The following is a 17,616-nucleotide window of genomic DNA, read 5'->3' as shown; positions in this document are numbered from 1 at the left end:
AGAAGGGGGTCGGCACCTCCCCCCAGCTCACCAGCCCCTGGGGCCTGTGCTCTCACACAGTTTTGGCATTCAGCATGACGGAAGCGGCAATGACTGTGAGCCCGTTGGGAAACGGCCTTTCATCATGTCTCCACAGCTCCTGTACGACGCCTCACCCCTCACCTGGTCCCGCTGTAGCCGCGAGTACATCACCAGGTTCCTTGAGTAAGCCTTTCCCCAGGGCCCGGCCTCTGACCCCGAGATGAGGGTCTGATTTGGAGATGAGTGTCACTGAGGCACCAGGCAGAGGGACGTGCGGGGGCAGAAGGGGCCCCAGTGTCCACCCATGGGAGCAGTATCTTCTCTCATCTTTTCCAAGTGAGAGGAGGAAAGATAGACAAACTCTCACATACATCCCGACTAGGATCCACCCAGCCACCTCCTCGAGGGCCGATGTTCTGTCCATCTTGGGCCATGCTCACAACAGAGCTATTTTTAGCACCTGAGGTGGAAGCTCCACAGAGCCATTCTCAGTGCCCGGGCCGATGTGCTTGAACCAGTTGAGCCATGGCTGTGGGAGGGGAAGAGAGAGATAAAGAAAGAGGAGGGGGAGGGGTCAGGAAGCAGATGGGCGCTTCTCCTGTGTGAGTGCCCTGACCAGGAATCAAACCTGGAACATCCACATGCTGGGGCAATGATTTACCATTGAGCCAACCAGCCAGGGCTTTTCTCATCTTTCTGAGCTTGTTACTTACACAGATTTTATTTTCTTCTTCAGCTCCCTGCAAAGTCTGTCTTTCCTTTGAGTTATTGTCTTACATGTTTCTCTGCTGTTTAAGGTTTCTTAAAATGGCTTGGCTGTATTTCCTGCACTGAAGGAGATGCGGGGGGGGGGGGGTTGACTGGGAGGTCTGTAGATCAATAGCACTTTTCTGAGTCACAGCTGAGGGACCAGGCAGGGCAGGATGTTTCTTTGGGGGAATCTTCAGATGTCGACACCAGGGGTCATTTTCCTGAGTGATTCAGTTCCCCAGAGAGAAGTTATCTAGTCTTTTTCTAGGAGGGTATAAATCTGGCGACAACACTTAGGCATCCAAATAGGGAAGGGGCTTGGCGGGTGTGTCAGCATCCTCGTGTAGACGATTGCTTGTCCCCTTTTCTCAGTATGTTCTCTCTGCCTTGGGTTTTCAACTGTGTTGGCTTTCTTAGGCCAGATAGCCTGGTTCACTATCTGCCAGGAGGGAAACAGCCATTCCCTGGCCACACAGGATTGGGGAGGGGTCTAGCGTCTGATGAAGTCTTCCAGACATCTTGGGTTCCGCTTCTGGGTGGCTCCTCGCTGCAGGACGTGGCTCTCAGCTCTCACCGGACCTCTTCTTCTGCTGCCACTTGGCCATCGGCTTTCTACCTTCCAGAATTTTGCTGACATCTTTCACCTGCCATTGTTGCCTCTCCCTTTCACTTTCCTTTGCTCTGTGGATTTATGCCTTATTTATTTCTTCACTATCATTGTGGTAGGGTTCTGGAAGGTGGTGGAGATAAATCTCAATGTGCTACATTTTTCTAGACATCCACTCCCTGTGGGATTTGAGCAGGGACGTGACCACGTCCATGTTGGATATGAGGGCAAGAACCCTGCCCTCTGATAGCAAGGGGTGACTGGGGTGAGCATGGGATTGGAAGCGGCAGAGACTTGAGTATGATGATTAAGAACCTGGATTCTGGCCCAGGATTCTACCCCTGTTGGCAGACAAGTTACATGTGCCCTTAAGCCTCAAAAATGGGATAATGAGGGACCTGGCTTTTGGGTTAATATCAGGAGTCAGTGAGCAAATGTGTGACGTGTAGCATAGTGCGGACCACATTTTTAGCATTCAGTGTTTGGTCACTGTTATCACAGCTAAAGGCCACAGAAGATAAGGAACTGGAGCAGGGAATGGGCCTGGGCATGAAGAGCAGGATTGAAAAAACCCCAAGGGTGTGGCTCCTCCCCCAGATGGGGGCAGAGAATGAGCTGGAGAATCTGAACAGTAGTTGCTCCCACAACACCCCAGGGCTAGTTTCCAGCTGCTCCCACCCAGGGTGCCGCCCAGCACCCTAGTTCTTGGACAGACAGACAGACGAGTCTCTGTCTCCATTCAGTGGCAGGAATGCGTGAGGGACTTGGCTCAGGGCGTGGGCGAGGGTTGGGAGGAAAGGGTGACGGCCTGAGCCACCAGCCTTGGCTGAGGAGGGTGGCACATGCGGCCAGTAGAGAGGTGCTGAGGAGGGGGGACCTCACCTCTGCAAGGCCGGCCCACACCTACCTCAGCCTTCAGAGGGCCAGGCAGGCAGGCATCCCAGGGCCCAGGACAGGTTGAAGGAGAGGAATACTCAGACAGGGACCATGGGACCAGCATGTCCCTCAGCCACTGTGCCCTCCGTCTTTTTGCTGGGAGTGGGATGGGACACCGAACCCATCCCACCTGAACACGGTCGGGGACAGAATGAGCAAGACTCACTGAAGGTACCATGTATGGTCAGGCAGTGTTCCCTGGTCTTGGGGGCGGCTCAGAGACACTGGGACCACCTTTCTAGCCCCATCGGCCTCTCTTCAGCCTCTGCTAATAGATGGTTACCAGCCACACAGACCCAGGTGTGAGTGACCCCCACATGATCTCCAAGTCACACTCTTGTTAGGGCAACAACATCAACATGCCCTGTGCTTGGGGAGTAGCACAAAGGACACAGATGAGGCACCTGCCTTCAGGCCCTCACCTTCTGGGGGAACAGACATGTGACAGTGACAGTGTGGGTGTTTAGTGCTGTGGTCGACTGCACTGTGGGCGTGTAGGAATCTGGAGAGCTGCACCAGCCCCTCCTGGAGACATTGTCTCTGAGGAGCCTCGAGGCCGCCCTCTAAAGACTCCTGGGGCATCCGGAGGAAGAGGGTGCTCGAGGTGGAGTGCATGACGTGGTCCAGGGCCGGGGGGGGGGGGCACTCACTCATGACCTCAAAGCCAGGGTTCCTGCAGGAGGGAAGCTGGCTCAAGAGTGTGTCCCGCCCCTCAGTGCATGCCATGCCCCCTCCGATTGTCAACTCCATGATCAGGACCAGGGGTGGCAAAGGGAGGTCTCTCCTCAGGTAGTGGGCAGCTCTGTACCTTCCTCAAGGTGGGAGCGGGTCTTCTGACCAGAGCCAACCCTGTCTGCTTTGTCCCCCCTGTGGGACCACAGCCCCGCTATAATTAGAGCGAGGAGGGCCCGAGGGGAAGGGCTGACGGGGCTGGGGCTTCGGGTGTGTCGGAGGAACCTGGCGGGGAGCCGACCAGAGAGGAAGGAAGGCTGGCTGCCGGCCGCCTGTGTGACTCTTCCCAAGTAGATGCTGCTATTTATACCTCTGCAGCTCGAGGTCACACAGGCAGCCTCAGCCTCTTCTAGTTGAGGACACGAAGGCCCAGAGAGGGTGAAGGATGGCCCAAGGCCACACAGCGCCCATGGCAGGTAGAGAGTAGAACTTGGGATTCTGACTCTCCAGTTAGCACCTGGGCCTGAATGTGGCCCTGATTCTCGTGGGGGATCCTATGAGGACCTCCTCAGGCCCTTCCCTCTCACGTTCATGTGGGACAGATCTGATAGGTTGTCATCGCTGTGGCTGCCCAGCAGCCAGTCAGACTGGGTCCCAGCCAGGAGACAAGGGCTACGTGTGGCCTGGGAGCTGCTGGTGTGGGGCTGAGGCACATCCCGCCTGAGTTGGAGGAGCCCCCAGGCCAGGCCAGGCCAACCCACTGGCCCCTTAGCTGACATTCTGTCCCAGGGTGCAGGCCCAGGGAGCCCCCAGAGCCCTTCTTTCTCCTCACCAGGCCTCAGTGCCATGGTTCTGAACTCATATTTAGGGTAAAATATTTGTAGCCTGGCTCCCGGTGGGGTGGGAGGAGCCCTGCTCTAGAGATAACCCAGGGGGTGGACACCCAGGGCACTAGCAGCCTGGGCCTGCCATCAGGTCCTGACTTCACTACCCTCCTGCCTCGGAGGCTACTGCCTCGGGCCCTGTATCAAGACAGGAAGGGCTGGCTACCCCCTGGCTCTCCTAGCCCTGGGTCCTGACACAGATGACTAGGTCTCAGCCTACAGCAGAGCCATCAGAGCCTCCTGTGGTATCTATCAACTGTGATGTGACGCTGTCCAGATCCCTATGTGACAGCCAGGCCCCGGGACAGAGGGGTGGAGGCTGCAGGAACTCGGGGCAGGGCTACATGAGGGCTTAGTGGTGCGGAGGTATCTGGGGCAAGGGCCTTTGGGCTAGATCTTGAGGAGAGAATCTTCACGTCGTAGGGAAAGAACAGCTGTGCAGAGCCTGGCGTTGGGATTTGCGCATGAGTTGTCTGGATAGGAGATGAGGCGGGTCAGGCCGGGAGGGCCCGTGGGCTGGGCTGGGGTCTCAGGATGGGCCAGGCTGAGCGAGGGGGCTGGAGAGTCCCTCCAAGTTCAGGCTTTTTCCCCTTGCAGCTCCCTGCCCTCCAACCACCAAAGCATCCAGGTTGGGTCTCTTAAACAGTCCCCTTGTCCCATCCTCCTATCCCATCTCTGCAGCCGAGGATGGGGCTTGTGCCTGGATGACCCCCCTTCCAAGGATGTCATCGACTTCCCCTCAGTGCCACCTGGTGTCCTCTATGACGTGAGCCACCAGTGCCGCCTCCAGTACGGGGCCAGCTCTGCCTTCTGTGAGGACATGGATGTGAGTGGGGGGTATGGGGGCAAGGGCAGGACTCACCAGCATGCAGACCCCCCTGGGCCTGGGCTGGGCCCACATGTGATACGCACTGGGAAAGGCCTCAGGTTGAGTGGCCATCGGCCCAGGGCTGAATTCTGGGTGGACTGTCACCAACTGTGGGACTGTGGGCAAGACTTGCCTCCCAGAGCTGATCCTAAGAAGTTAAACAAAATTGATGCTTCTGGGTCCCAGGGAAGGTTGCCTGAAGTGACAGCCACGGGCATGTTACCCAGACCCCGTGGCTTCTGAGGTAGGCTGGAGACTATTGCTACCAGCAAAGACGAGCCTCAAGACACCCACAGTACCACATGGTCCAGAGAAGACAAAAGGGGCCCCTGAGCAACCCATCTGCTTAGCTCTACTGGGTGCCAGCCCCGTGGAAGGGCCCTGGGGACTCTTGGGGCAGCGAAGGGGCACTGGGAGGGAGTGAGAGTGTAGCCCAGGGGTCCCCAAACTGCGGCCCACGGGCCGCATGCGGCCCCCTGAGGCCATTTATCCGGCCCCCGCCGCACTTCCGGAAGGGGCACCTCTTTCATTGGTGGTCAGTGAGAGGACCACCACTCCTGGAGTACTGTATGTGGCGGCGCCACAATGCGTGGCATCGTTCACATACAGTACTACTTCCGGTGACGTGGGATGCACGCATCACGGCTCCGGAAGTGCGTCATATCACTTGTTACACCTAGCACTGACAAATATGGAACTGGACATTGACCATCTAATTAGCCAAAAGCAGGCTTATAGTTCCCATTTAAATCAGTTTGTTGATTTAAATTTACTTGTTCTTTATTTTAAATATTGTGTTTGTTCCTGTTTTGTTTTTTTACTTTAAAATAAGATATGTGCACTGTGCATACGGATTTGTTCATAGTTTTTTTTATAGTCCGGCCCTCCAATGGTCTGAGGGACAGTGAACTGGCCCCCTGTGTAAAAAGTTTGGGGATCCCTGGTGTAACCTATGCTCTCCTCCTGCAGAATGTCTGTCACACACTGTGGTGCTCCGTGGGGACTACCTGTCACTCCAAGCTGGATGCAGCCGTGGATGGTACCAGGTGTGGGGAGAGCAAGGTAGGGGTGCCCTGGCCCAGCTGTGCAGGTGGGAGCAAGAGGCCAGACTTGCTGCTGTCTGTAAGGTCAGCCCTGGCCCACAGACTGGCACATGCCCTTAGCAGACCCCCGCCCTCTGCAGCCCTAGTCCTCATCTGCAGAATGGAGGTGTAGGGCTGGATTCAGTGACTCCCAGGTGTCTTCAGCTCTGAGTCAGCTCTTGGGCTCCATGTTATTCTCTACTCAGCAACCTTGTAGGGTCTGGGTCTCGGGCAACTGGAAGGGGACCTCCCCTACCCCTTTGATCCTTCCTGGATGTGCCTTCCAGGCCTTCCACCCACCGGTTTCTCACCAGAGTGAGCATGACTGATAGGCTTGGGGTGGTTGTCCTACTTCCGTCTGCCTGGCAGTGGTGTCTGAATGGGGAGTGTGTTCCTGTGGGCTTCCAGCCCGAAGCAATAGACGGTGGCTGGTCCGGCTGGAGCTCCTGGTCCACCTGCTCGCGGAGCTGTGGCGTGGGTGTGCAGAGCGCTGAGCGGCAGTGCACACAGCCCATGTGAGTATGGAGCCCGGCACCTGGGGTCCGTGGGGTCCAGGATTATGAGCAGAGCCAGCCGACTGAGGGAGCCTGGCTCTGTCCCAGCCTCCTGCTGTTGGGAGTGTCCCCATAGAGGCCAAGACAGGAGTGTTCAGCCACGTCGGGTCACTTGCAGGAGTGTTCCAGAGGCTGACAGAGTCACCGCTGATGACCCATTGCAGACAGAGGCCACACCACAAAGCAACAACTGCTGGAGGGAGGCAGGAGTGGATGGTGTCCAAGAGCTTAGCCCCTGGCCTTAGATGGATCAGGGTTCAAGTCTCCCCTCCAGTCCTGTGTGAGAGCCTGCTCACCCCTTCTCTGGGCCTCAGTTTCCAGAGAAGCTGTGTGATGGGGCCCCAGCAGTGCTGCTGGTGGAGCTGCAGTCAGGGGTGGATGCAGATGGTCCATGAAGCGCTCAGGAAACAGGAGCTGCTTGGTAGCATCAGAGTGGGTCTGAGATGAGACCGGGCACAACTGGGAGAAGAGGTCAGCAGGACCTGGGACAAGTGACTTCCTCTCTCTGGGCCTCAGTTTCCCCACCTAAGAGTGATGTGCAGATTTTGTGACATGTGGAGGCCTCTGCACAAGGCTGCCCCAGAAGCATGGGGTTCAGAGCCAGCCCCATCGAGGGCCATGTGTGTGGCAAGGACTATGGCCTGTACCCCTGCCTTGTCCTGGCCCCCAGGCTGAATTGGGTTGGAGGAAGCTACCCTGGCCCAGGTGGAGGTGGGGTTCAGTGCGAGCCTTCCTCCTGACCTGGGTGGGTGGGTGTCTGCCCACACATAGGCTCATCAGGATGCCGGGTCCCTTTGGAGACTCAGAGCAGCCAGTGCTGGTCATCTCTGCAGCTTGTCCCAGCCTTTAAACAGCCCTCTGCAGAGGCAGCCCTAACCCCCTTTTATAGATGAGGAGGCTGGCTCAAAGAGGGCTGAAGACTTGCCCAGAGTCACACAGCAGATTGGGGGCAGAGCCCAGCTCCCTGCTGGCTCCGACCCTTAGATCCTTACAAACAGCCAGAGGGTGGGCGGCCGCCGGGGCAGTGTGAGCAGAGGGGTGGCAGGTGTTGGGGGTGCAGTTGGCACTCCCTGTGCATGTACTCAGCCCCACCCTGGCTCTGCCCACAGGCCCAAGTACAAGGGCAAATACTGTGTGGGCGAACGGAGGCGCTTGCGTCTCTGCAGCCTGCAGAAGTGCCCCGCGGGCCGCCCCTCCTTCCGCCACATCCAGTGCAGCCACTTTGATGCCATGCTCTACAAGGGCCAGCTGCACACGTGGGTGCCCGTGATCAATGACGGTGAGTCCTAAATGTTTCCCAGGACACAGTCCCAGGCTGCTCTGCACTGGCCACTGTGGCGCTCCTGCCTGGCTCTACCTCCACCCCTGCCCGTTGTGGAGGTGGTCTCTCTGGTGGCCCCTGTGACTCCTGCCCTGCTGTTCCTCATGGCTCCTGCCCTTGGGCCCACAGTGAACCCCTGCGAGCTGCACTGCCGGCCCTTGAACGAGTCCTTTGCTGAGAAGCTGCGGGACGCTGTGGTGGACGGCACCCCCTGCTACCAGGGCCGGGTCAGTCGTGACCTCTGCATCAACGGCATCTGCAAGGTGTGCCCCGCAAGAGGGTCTCCACCACCTGCCCTACCCATAGCAGCCTCCTCTGAGTCCCTTCCGGTCCCCTGGGCGCCCTCCCCAGGCTGCACCATTGGGCTTCCCAGCCCTGCCGGTGGTCCCCCTTCACCTCTCAGCAAAGCCTCCCACTCCTCCTGGCCCCCTCACCATTGGGCCCCTCACCCCTGCTTCTGCCTTGGTGCTCGGCCTCCTCGTTCCCCGTGTCCCCCCTGGCTGCCCTCAGCTTCTCCTGCATACACCTTGCTGCGGCACAGTCCTGGCCAGGAAACCGGAGCCCGGGCCGTGGCTTGGCCTCCTTCTGGTTGGATGACCTCAGGCAATGGTTTCCTGTGCGATAGAAAGGAGACCGTATCCATGTCACCAGGTTCAATGAGGTCATTTAATGCGTCATTACTGGGACAGGCAGGACTCAGAGACTGGCAAAGCAAGTGGCAGCATTTGCTGGCAATATTTAGTCTCATTTCCAGCAAGAACAGTGGCTGCACCTCCATGCTCGTGTCCCAGCCATTTTCTTTCTGTTGCTTCCGGGAGGTAAGCCACTGAGGCCGAGAGGCCTGGCCTCCGAGGTAGAAGCAGCAGCGAGTGCTAACCCCGGGACCTGTGACGCTGATTCCTGTCCACACTGGTCACCCATGGAGTGCCAGCTCCCTTGCCCACTGCCCTTCCTATAGAACCTCTCCCATTTCTCGTCTCGTGCAACCTCATAACACGCCTTTACGGCACGGATTCATCTCCCTGCTGCACATCTGAGAAAACTGAGGCTCGGAGAGGCAGAGGGCTTTACCTGAGTTTACCTCCCAAGCACCACACCCAGCCCAGGGCCTCCCTTCTGTGTGCTGCAGAACGTGGGCTGCGATTTTGAGATCGACTCAGGTGCCATTGAGGACCGCTGCGGCGTGTGTCACGGCAACGGCTCCACCTGTCATACCGTGAGCAGGACCTTCCAGGAGGCTGAGGGCCTGGGTATGGGCAGGACCACTGGTGGGGGACCGCTGGCCTTTCCTTATCTCTACCCTTGCCTCCCACTGTCCCCACCCGGGGTGGAAACGGGAAGCAGGGAAGCCACTGTGCTTGATCCAGGATGCAAACAGGAGATGGGACGCTTGACCCAGATACAGTGACCTGTCCTCACAGGGTGTCCTCCTGCCCAGGGAGCCCAGGCTGGGCCAGTCAGTCTCAGGGGAGCACTCAGCCCTTCAGAGGGTTGCTGTCTTGTTATGAAGCTTCAGAGGATCCCCAGCTGCACCCCCTCACCTCACTCAGGCTGCGGGGTCCGAGCTGTAACCACTGTGCTGGGCCAGGGTAACTGATCTAAACAACTGTGTGGACTGGGCCTGGCCCTGCGACACCCTCCTCCCTCCATACGGGCTGCCCATCCTCTTACTTCATAAGTGTCCATCATGTGCCTGGAATTGCTCTAAGCACTTTACGTGTGAAACAACCTTGTGACGTAAGTACTGCTGTCATCCCGTGTTGCGGATGGGGGAGCTGAGGCACAGAGTGGTAGAGCAACTTGCCCACGGGTTCTGCTGGACTGTGCATCAGCTTCTCGGGGATGAAATCTAAGCATCTTGGCCTAGCACTCAAGGCCCCAGGGCAGTCCTGCCTTCCCTACAGGCCCCAGATGGAGCAGGTGCCTTCTTGCCTCACCCATTGCATACGCTGTTTAAGTGCAACTGTGTACCAAATGAAGGGACGTGGAAGTGAAGTACTTAGCGTCTGACAGGGTGACAGAATCTTTCAGTTTCACAGATGCAGAGGGAGGGAGGGCCAGAGGGCTGTGAGAGTATGGAGGAAGAAATCTCTGTCCTGGGGAGGTCAGGGAAGACTTCCTGTAGGAAGTGGCCGTTGAGTTGAACCATAAAAGGCTCAGCCAGCAAAGGCATTAAACACGGAGGAAAGAGCTTGTGTCAAACAGCCTGGAGGCAAGAAGGCTCCCGTTCCACCTGGGGACTGCAGGGAAGGCAGAGCTGCTCCAGGCCTTGGTTCTCATCCCAGAGAAGCTGCCCAGCACAGTGGCTATAGCTCAGACCCCGTAGCCTGATGCACAGCCCAGCAGAACCCCAGGGCAAGTTGCTTTATCACTCTGTACGTTCCCCATACTTGATGTGGGATGACAGCGGTCCTTACACTACAAGGTTGTTATACATGTGAAGTGCTTAGTGCAATCCCAGACACGTGACGGACACTTTGAAGTGAGGGAACGAACAGCCCGTATGGAGGGAGCAGGGTGTCGCAGGGACAGGCCGTCCACATGGTTGTTTAGAATAGTGACACTGGCCCTGAGTGTAGGGCATAGACTAGCCATATGACAAAGACCAGCTCAGGTCTCTGGGACAGGGTGATGGGACGTGGGTCACAGGGCAGGATCAGAGGACTCCCTTGGAGGTGTTGGTGACCTAAGACAGATGAAACTATCTGCTTCTGGGGAAGCTCAGAATCTTAAGCTAACGGTGAAATCCTTGGCATCAGCTGGTGGGACCAGCGGGAAGAGAGGGGAGGGAGGGAGTGGGGACAGGGACAGCCAACCTGCTTACCTCTCTGCACAACCCCGGCCATCAGGGTACGTGGATGTGGGGCTGATCCCGGCCGGCGCCCGTGATATCCACATCGAGGAGGTGGCCGAGGCCGCCAACTTCCTGGCCTTGCGGAGCGAGGACCCAGAGAAGTACTTCCTCAACGGCGACTGGACCATCCAGTGGAACGGGGACTACCAGGTGGCGGGCACCACCTTCACGTACGCACGCACGGGCAACTGGGAGAATCTCACGTCCCCCGGGCCCACCGACGAGCCTGTCTGGATCCAGGTGCCTGCCTCCCGGGGCCCAGGTTGGGGAGCAGAGGTGGAGTCTGAGCGACCCAGGCCCCATGGCGGGAAAAGGCCTGGGGCAGTCCCAGAGCCTGGCTTTGGCCTGGCCCTACAGCTGAGGCCTCCGCCTCAGTTTCCCCATTTCTAAAGCAGCCCTAGGTCACTGGGGTGGCAGGTGGGCTTCTTAAGGACGATTGTTCTGGGTGGGCGGAGAGGATGCCTCACGCTCACGGGCCCCGCCCGCTCCCAGCTGCTGTTCCAGGAGAGCAACCCCGGAGTGCGTTACGAGTACACCATCCACCGGGAGGCGGACACCAACAGCCTCCCCTTGCCGCCCGAGTTCTCCTGGACGTACGGGTCCTGGACCAAGTGCACGGTCACCTGCGGCACAGGTGAAAAGGAGCCTTGGTCTCTGGGCAGGGACACCAGCTTTAGCCTACTGCTTACTGCTTATTTGTGGGGCCGCTGTGAGCCTAGAATTGAGCTTCTCCGAGCCTCAGTTTCCCCACCAGTAAAATGGGGCTACCAACAGCCCAGCTCGTAGGCCCCTTGGACTTGTGGAGCTCTGGCCATGTGCCAGGCACGGGCTGAGCCTACACACATGTGAACACATGTTATCCTCACACCTGGGCTTCCAGGCAGCTTTTATTGCTACTCCCATTTACAGATAAAGACTGCAGTTCAGAGAGGCCATGAGCTGCCCAAGGCCTCCCAGCTAAAAAGTCCCAACCCACCACACTCCGCTCCTTCCAGTATGGGGGCAGTGGAGGCCTGCTGGGGGAGGGCTCTGAGCAGGGTGGGTGTGGCCATGTCTCTGGGTTCCACTGAGCCTTGTGCCCCCCCCCCCCCCAGGCATGCAGAGGCAGAGTGTGTACTGCCGAGAGCGGCAGGCTGGGCTCGTGGATGAGAGACACTGTGACCCTGTGGACCGGCCTGATGACCGCCAGAGGAAGTGCAGCGAGGAGCCCTGTCCCGCCCGGTGAGCCCATCCTGGCCACTGTCCTCCCGGGCTCTGGCCCTCCAGGAGCAGGCCCCACATCAGAGAAGCAGAGGGAATAGGCTCTTGGCCTCGTTTCCCGAGCCCTGGGCTGCCCCCATCTCAGCCTTGGAGATCTCTGGCCACTTGTGTTTGAGTCCCTGTGTGGGACTGGTCTTCCTGGGGTGAGGGTGGCAGGAGCAAAGAGACTGGGCTTTTGGGCTGACCCAGACTTGGAGCTCTGGGGACATGTCCCCTGGAGTTAGGCCTAATCCTGCCTGGACCTTGAGTGCCTGGAAGTCCAGCCAGCGACCTGTGCCCACAGGTGGTGGGAAGGTGAGTGGCAGCCATGCTCCAGATCCTGCAGGCCCGGGGGCCTCTCCCACCGGGCTGTGCTCTGTATCCGAAGTGTGGGGCTAGATGAGCAGAGCGCCCTGGAGCCACCTGCCTGCAGACACCTGCCCCGGCCCCCTGCCGAAACCCCTTGCAACCTCGATGTGCCCTGTCCAGCCACCTGGGGCGTGGGGAACTGGTCTCAGGTGAGCAGCAGGGTGATGGGGGCCTGCCCCCAGCTCCACTGTCAGTGTTGGGCTACGGGGAGGCAAATGTAGCCTTCGGGGAGCCCTGACTGCCAGGCACCACGGTGGGAGGGCGGTGGGGTGTTTTGGGTCCAGCCCGTCCCCAAACTTTGGGGACTAGGATGCCCAGGCACACCATAGCCATAAACCCTGATGTCGAGCTAGGTGGAGCCACAGAATGCGGGTGCGATGACATGAGCACAGCTTCTAGCCTGAGCCCCCGCCCTGCCTCCCCTGCAGTGCTCAGTGACTTGCGGGCCAGGCACTCAGCACCGACTTGTTCTCTGCACCAATGACACTGGTGTCCCCTGTGACGAGGCCGAGCAGCCACCAAGCAAGGTCGCCTGCCCTCTGCTGCCCTGCCCGCGGGCCCTGGACACCCTGGACCCCGAAGGCTCTGGCAGTGGCTCCTTCAGCCAAGAGCTCTACAACGAGGTCGACTTCATCCCCCGCCACTTGGCCCCCCGCCCTTCACCCCTGGAGCCGACCGGCGAGGGCAATGCCATCAAAGAGGAGGGCCCCCAGGTGGGCCCGCCTGGGCCTGTGTTCGTGGATGACTTCTACTACGACTACAACTTTATCAGATTCCATGAGAACCTGTCCTACGGGTCCTTTGAGGAGCTTGGACCAGACCCGGTGGGCACAGGGGACTGGACGCCTCCATCCCTGAGCCGTCCTGCTGAGCCCCCCACCGAAGCCCCCAAGTCTGCCACAGAGTCTCCTGGGCAGGAAGGGGCACCAGGAGGTTGGTCCTCTGACCCTTGGCCCAACCAAGCCGGCCACTTCCTGATCCCACCTTCGGAGCAGACCCCCTGGAAATCCTTGGAAAACTTCTTGACTGAGAAAGACACCCCCACTGGGGACGCAGACCTTAGGCTCCCGAGCTTACCCTGGCCCCCTGCTTTAGTCAGTGACATACCTGTTGCCCCTGGGAGCCAAGATGAGTTCCTGGTGGAGGAGTATGGTCCAAGCCAGCTGCCCGCTCCGTGGTGGGAGAGGACCAATGAGGTTTCCGAGGACGGTGACGATGACACCTTCGGTCACCCAGTGCCACACCTGCCCCAGAGTCCTACCTCACTCCCTCTGTCCTCCACCAGCATTGCCCACTCCTCTCCTAGCGCCAACATGGTGGAGCTGTGGACAGGCAGGTCCAGGGCATGGGGACCAGCTCTGGACGGGGGACTGGGATCCACCACAGGGAGAGCTCCTCCCACAGCCTCTCTGTCGGAGGCCTCGAACAAGGACAGTTCCCCGGAGCCAGGGACATCCACCCCTCCAGCCCCAGGCTTGGCTCCGCTGGACCTGCAGACCCCAGCACTGCCAAGGGCCTTCCTTCTGACAGCCCCCACTTGGGTGACCACTCTGAGCCTGGGACCCTCGGGCCAGCCTGAGCCCCCCAATCCTGAGTTACCTCCACACTTGGTACTGCTGTCCACACCAGCTGGGGACAGTCCAGCCAGCAACAGCAGAGCCCCTGAGGCCCAGACTCTGGACCCCAGCCTGGCCAAGGAGGGGCCTCCCTTGGACCTGCCTCCGACCAGGAATGCCAGCTGGGAAGTGGGAAACTGGAGTAAGGCAAGTTCTGGGGTGGTCAGGACCTTGCTGCCTCTGTTTCTCTTCTGAGCAGTGGGGGTTAGGGGTAGGGGGCCCATTTCTCTGTGTTTCTGGAGTCCCCAGAATCACAGGAGCCACCAGGAAGGAAGGATGGGCACCAGTGAGGGGCAGCCAGGAGCATTCTTCTTACTCGGGCTTGAATGCCCCCAAGGACAGGGAGCTCACCCCAAATAGCTGTTGATGGGGCAACCTCGTCCCATGGCCCCAGACCCCTTGCTGCCTGGCAGGGCCCAGCTCCCCTGGCTCCTCCAGGTGTGGCCTAGGCCCCTCCCCTGGCTCTCCCACCCTGGACTGCACCCTGCTCCGTAAGGGCCTGCAGGAGTCTGAGCAGCATGGAACCAGCTGCTTTCCCCCATCCCCACCCCCAGGATCCCAGACTGTCACTTCAGGAGAAGTGAGCTTCTGTTCAGGTCCTTAATGTTGGGGTGAGAGGGACAGACTGAGGCCCAGCGAGGAGCCCAGACTTCATTCCCAGGTGGTCCTGTCAGGATAGCTGGGTCCCCTCATGTGTGTCCCCTGTGAGCAGAGAGAGACAGTGGTGCTGAGAGGATTTGACTCCTCATCCTCAGTGTCTCCTTGGGAGGTGGGTGGAGGAGCCCATTTTGCAGATGAGTGGACCAAGACCCTGGCTGCCCAGATGCCTTGCTCACCTTGACAAGTGGTTCTGGCTTTGGGGCTGAAGGGGTGGGATCTGTCCATGCTCATGGCCACTGACTGTGTCCTCAGTGCTCCACCACCTGTGGACTGGGCGCCGTCTGGAGGTCTGTGCGCTGCAGCTCCGGCCAGGATGATGACTGTGCCCTGGCCGGCCGGCCCCAGCCTGCCCGCCGCTGCCACCTGCGGCCATGCGCCACCTGGCATGCAGGCAACTGGAGTAAGGTGCGTGAGAACGGTGGGGAGGGGCCCCGCCCACAGTGGTGGGGGGTGTCTGAGCTGCAGGCCTTGAACTTCCTATTAATTCCTATACTCTGTCTTGTCTTTGCATCTTTGCTGGTGTGACCTGCCCCAGACCCATCTCCTGTTGGCTGCATCCTTTTCTCCGTACTTCCCACCCCCACCCACCTTGGGACCTCATTCTCACCCACTCCCTTCTCCCTCCGGCCCATCCTGCCCTGGGCCAGACAGCCTGTTGCCCGAGGTCATTCAGCTGCGGTCTCTCCAGGGAACTTGGAGTGTTGGGCTCTGGCTGGCGGGGAAGGCGGTTGCCCGATGCCTGCCCTGTGCCGCCCTCACTGGGTCACGCCAGTGCGTGCATGTGTGGTATGTCCATACACCTGTTCCTCGGCCCCCAGTGCTCCCGCAGCTGTGGCGGAGGGTACTCCGTGCGGGATGTGCAGTGTGTGGACACCCGAAGCCTCCGTCCACTACGGCCCTTCCACTGCCAGCCTGGGCCTGCCCAGCCGCCAGCCCGCCAGCCCTGTGGGGCCCAGCCCTGCCTGAGCTGGTACACCTCTTCCTGGAGGGAGGTGAGACCTGGGGGGGGGGTCTCGGGTGGGCGGGGGGCTTGGGCCTTGGCCCTGCCCTCACCCCCTTCCCTGCCCATCCTGCCTCCAGTGCTCTGAGGCCTGTGGCGGTGGGGAGCAGCAGCGTCTGGTGACCTGCCCAGAGCCCGGCCTGTGTGACGAGGCGCTGAGACCCAACGCCACGCGGCCCTGCAACACCCACCCCTGCACGCAGTGGGTGGTGGGGCCCTGGAACCAGGTGAGGGTGTTCCGTGCGCTGGACTCCCTGCGGCCGCTGCAGATACAGTGGTGGCCAGACGAGGTCCTGCCACCCTGGAGCTACAGCCTGTCAGGGAGAAGTGGACAGAAAAGTAGACATGGGCTGGGATGTGAGGGAAGGCCTCTGGGGAAGGGAGTTCGGGGTTCGGACCTGGAGGAGTCCGTGATGTGAAGGGGAGGAATAGGGGGGTTAGGGGAGGGTGGCGGACATCAATGCAAAGTCCTGGGCAGGAACGACAGACTTGGGGTGGTCAGGGAACTAGCTGACAGAGTGGCCATCAGAGAGGGCACAAGAGGGGCCAGTGAGGCTTCGGGTGGGCAGGGCCTTCCAGCCAGGCCTTTTTGGAACTCGGAGGTTCAGGACTCTTGGTCCTTGTCTCCCTGGCTGCTCAGTGGCTCTGGGCTCTGTCTCCTCATCTGTAAAAGGGGGTCGTGAGGATTACATGAAGCAACAGTGAGTCACTCAGCACGGGCCTTGTCACCAGGTTGGCACAGATTAAACGTGTTTTAGGGCTTTTAGAAAAACATCAGACCCCAAATGGGAAAAACAGAGCCTGACTCGGGATGGAGGCCTCCTCCCTCCCTGCTCACAGTGGCAGCTGGGCCTCCACCTCAGGCACTCAGGCTGGTCCCATCCCAAGCGAGGGGCTGCAGCTCCCCGTACCCTCTGGGTACAGCAGTGAACCCCCAGTGGGTCCTGGGATGGAGCAACCCTCCTAGGAGGCATGCAGGGTGGGGCTGGGCGCAAGGAGAGGTGGTCGGCTCCTGGGGGCGTCCGGCCCCCACCACGCTCACCCCTGCGCCCTCCTCCCTGCAGTGCTCGGCCCCGTGCGGGGGTGGCGTCCAGCGGCGTCTGGTCAGGTGTGTCAACACCCGGACGGGGCTGCCCGAGGAAGACAGCGACCAGTGTGGCCACGAGGCCCGGCCTGAGAGCTCCCAGCCCTGTGGCACCCACGACTGTGAGCCTGAGCCCCCACGTGAGTGTCCTCACCCCAGGGGGGGTAACTGGGGGGTCACAGTCCCTACAGCAGTCCTGAGCGCAGTGTGGGGGGGCACACGGAAGCTGGGGCTGTGCTGGGACTGGGCCAGAGGGGTTCAGCTGTTTCCTGCTTGGGAGGAACTGGGGCAGCAGCCTTGGCCCCCAAGTTGCTCTGTGACCTTAGGCAAACTCTTTCTCCCTCTGGGTCTCAGAGTGAGGCCAGGGATGTCCGTGAGACTGCAGACAGACCTGGATGGGCCCCTCTCCCCACCTCTGGCCAGAGGAGCAATGCCTCCCTCTCAAGCTCCTGCTTGCTCCCTGCTCTGGTGGTTTCTACACCAGCTGGGTCCTCCTGGAGGGAGGGCCTGGGCCAGAGGTGGTTCTGGACACACACACACACACACACACACACACACACAGTCACTTCCTGCAGCTTAGATGCCAGCAGTGCTGAGCACAGGAAACTAGCCCTGGTGTCCACCTGGGTCCCCTCACAGCTGTGTGGCCTTGGGCTTCACTTCCCTCTCTGGCCTTCCCTTCCTCACCCATAAAGGGCAGACAGCTCCCATAAAGGGGGGTGCATCCATAAGCACACCCGGGGTGACAGGCCCCGGAAGTGCTTGGAATATGGGTGTCTTTCCTCAGAGCCACTGTCACCCCCATCGTGATGTCAGGAAGCAGGTCTAGGGCTGCCTGTCAATTGAGAGAGCCCAGGGACACCCATGACTATAAGCTATTTGTCCCCGGCCCCTAGGACAGTCAGTGGCCCTCAGGGCCTTGGGATCTGTCCCAATCTGCCTTGTCTACCGGTGGCTGGCTCCTTGGCAGCCCTCATCCAGGCCCAGAGTGGCCCCTGCTGTGGCTAGCTGCCCATGCCCTGTATGGGGGATACCTTCCTGCTTGAAATCACAGCAGAAATGCCACCCACCCTGCCCCTGCCCTCAGCATCCATCCAGC

At 59.8% G+C, this 17,616-nt stretch overlaps 1 protein-coding gene across 3 annotated transcripts in view; it reads left to right on the top strand.

The window, feature by feature from the left end:
• The window catches only part of ADAMTS7 (ADAM metallopeptidase with thrombospondin type 1 motif 7), a 33,638-nt gene that overhangs the window by 14,931 nt on the left and 1,091 nt on the right, over positions 1–17,616 (top strand). For 2 of the 3 annotated variants that reach the window (XM_066239872.1, XM_066239871.1), the window contains exons 8-23: positions 61–204; positions 4,552–4,696; positions 5,708–5,800; positions 6,190–6,335; positions 7,484–7,653; positions 7,825–7,958; positions 8,825–8,945; positions 10,545–10,789; positions 11,042–11,183; positions 11,644–11,770; positions 12,093–12,306; positions 12,586–13,920; positions 14,686–14,838; positions 15,252–15,425; positions 15,514–15,660; positions 16,498–16,657. In XM_066239872.1, the coding sequence (XP_066095969.1) occupies positions 61–204; positions 4,552–4,696; positions 5,708–5,800; positions 6,190–6,335; positions 7,484–7,653; positions 7,825–7,958; positions 8,825–8,945; positions 10,545–10,789; positions 11,042–11,183; positions 11,644–11,770; positions 12,093–12,306; positions 12,586–13,920; positions 14,686–14,838; positions 15,252–15,425; positions 15,514–15,660; positions 16,498–16,657 (3,650 nt within the window). The remainder of the gene's footprint in view (positions 1–60; positions 205–4,551; positions 4,697–5,707; positions 5,801–6,189; positions 6,336–7,483; positions 7,654–7,824; positions 7,959–8,824; positions 8,946–10,544; positions 10,790–11,041; positions 11,184–11,643; positions 11,771–12,092; positions 12,307–12,585; positions 13,921–14,685; positions 14,839–15,251; positions 15,426–15,513; positions 15,661–16,497; positions 16,658–17,616) is intronic. The other variant, XM_066239873.1, reaches the window with a different exon arrangement.

Source organism: Saccopteryx bilineata, chromosome 7 (genome assembly GCF_036850765.1).
Source record: "Saccopteryx bilineata isolate mSacBil1 chromosome 7, mSacBil1_pri_phased_curated, whole genome shotgun sequence".
Lineage (NCBI taxonomy): Eukaryota > Metazoa > Chordata > Mammalia > Chiroptera > Emballonuridae > Saccopteryx > Saccopteryx bilineata.
The sequence above is the reverse complement of the archived record's forward strand: the minus strand, read 5'-3'. Positions and strand labels throughout refer to the sequence as shown.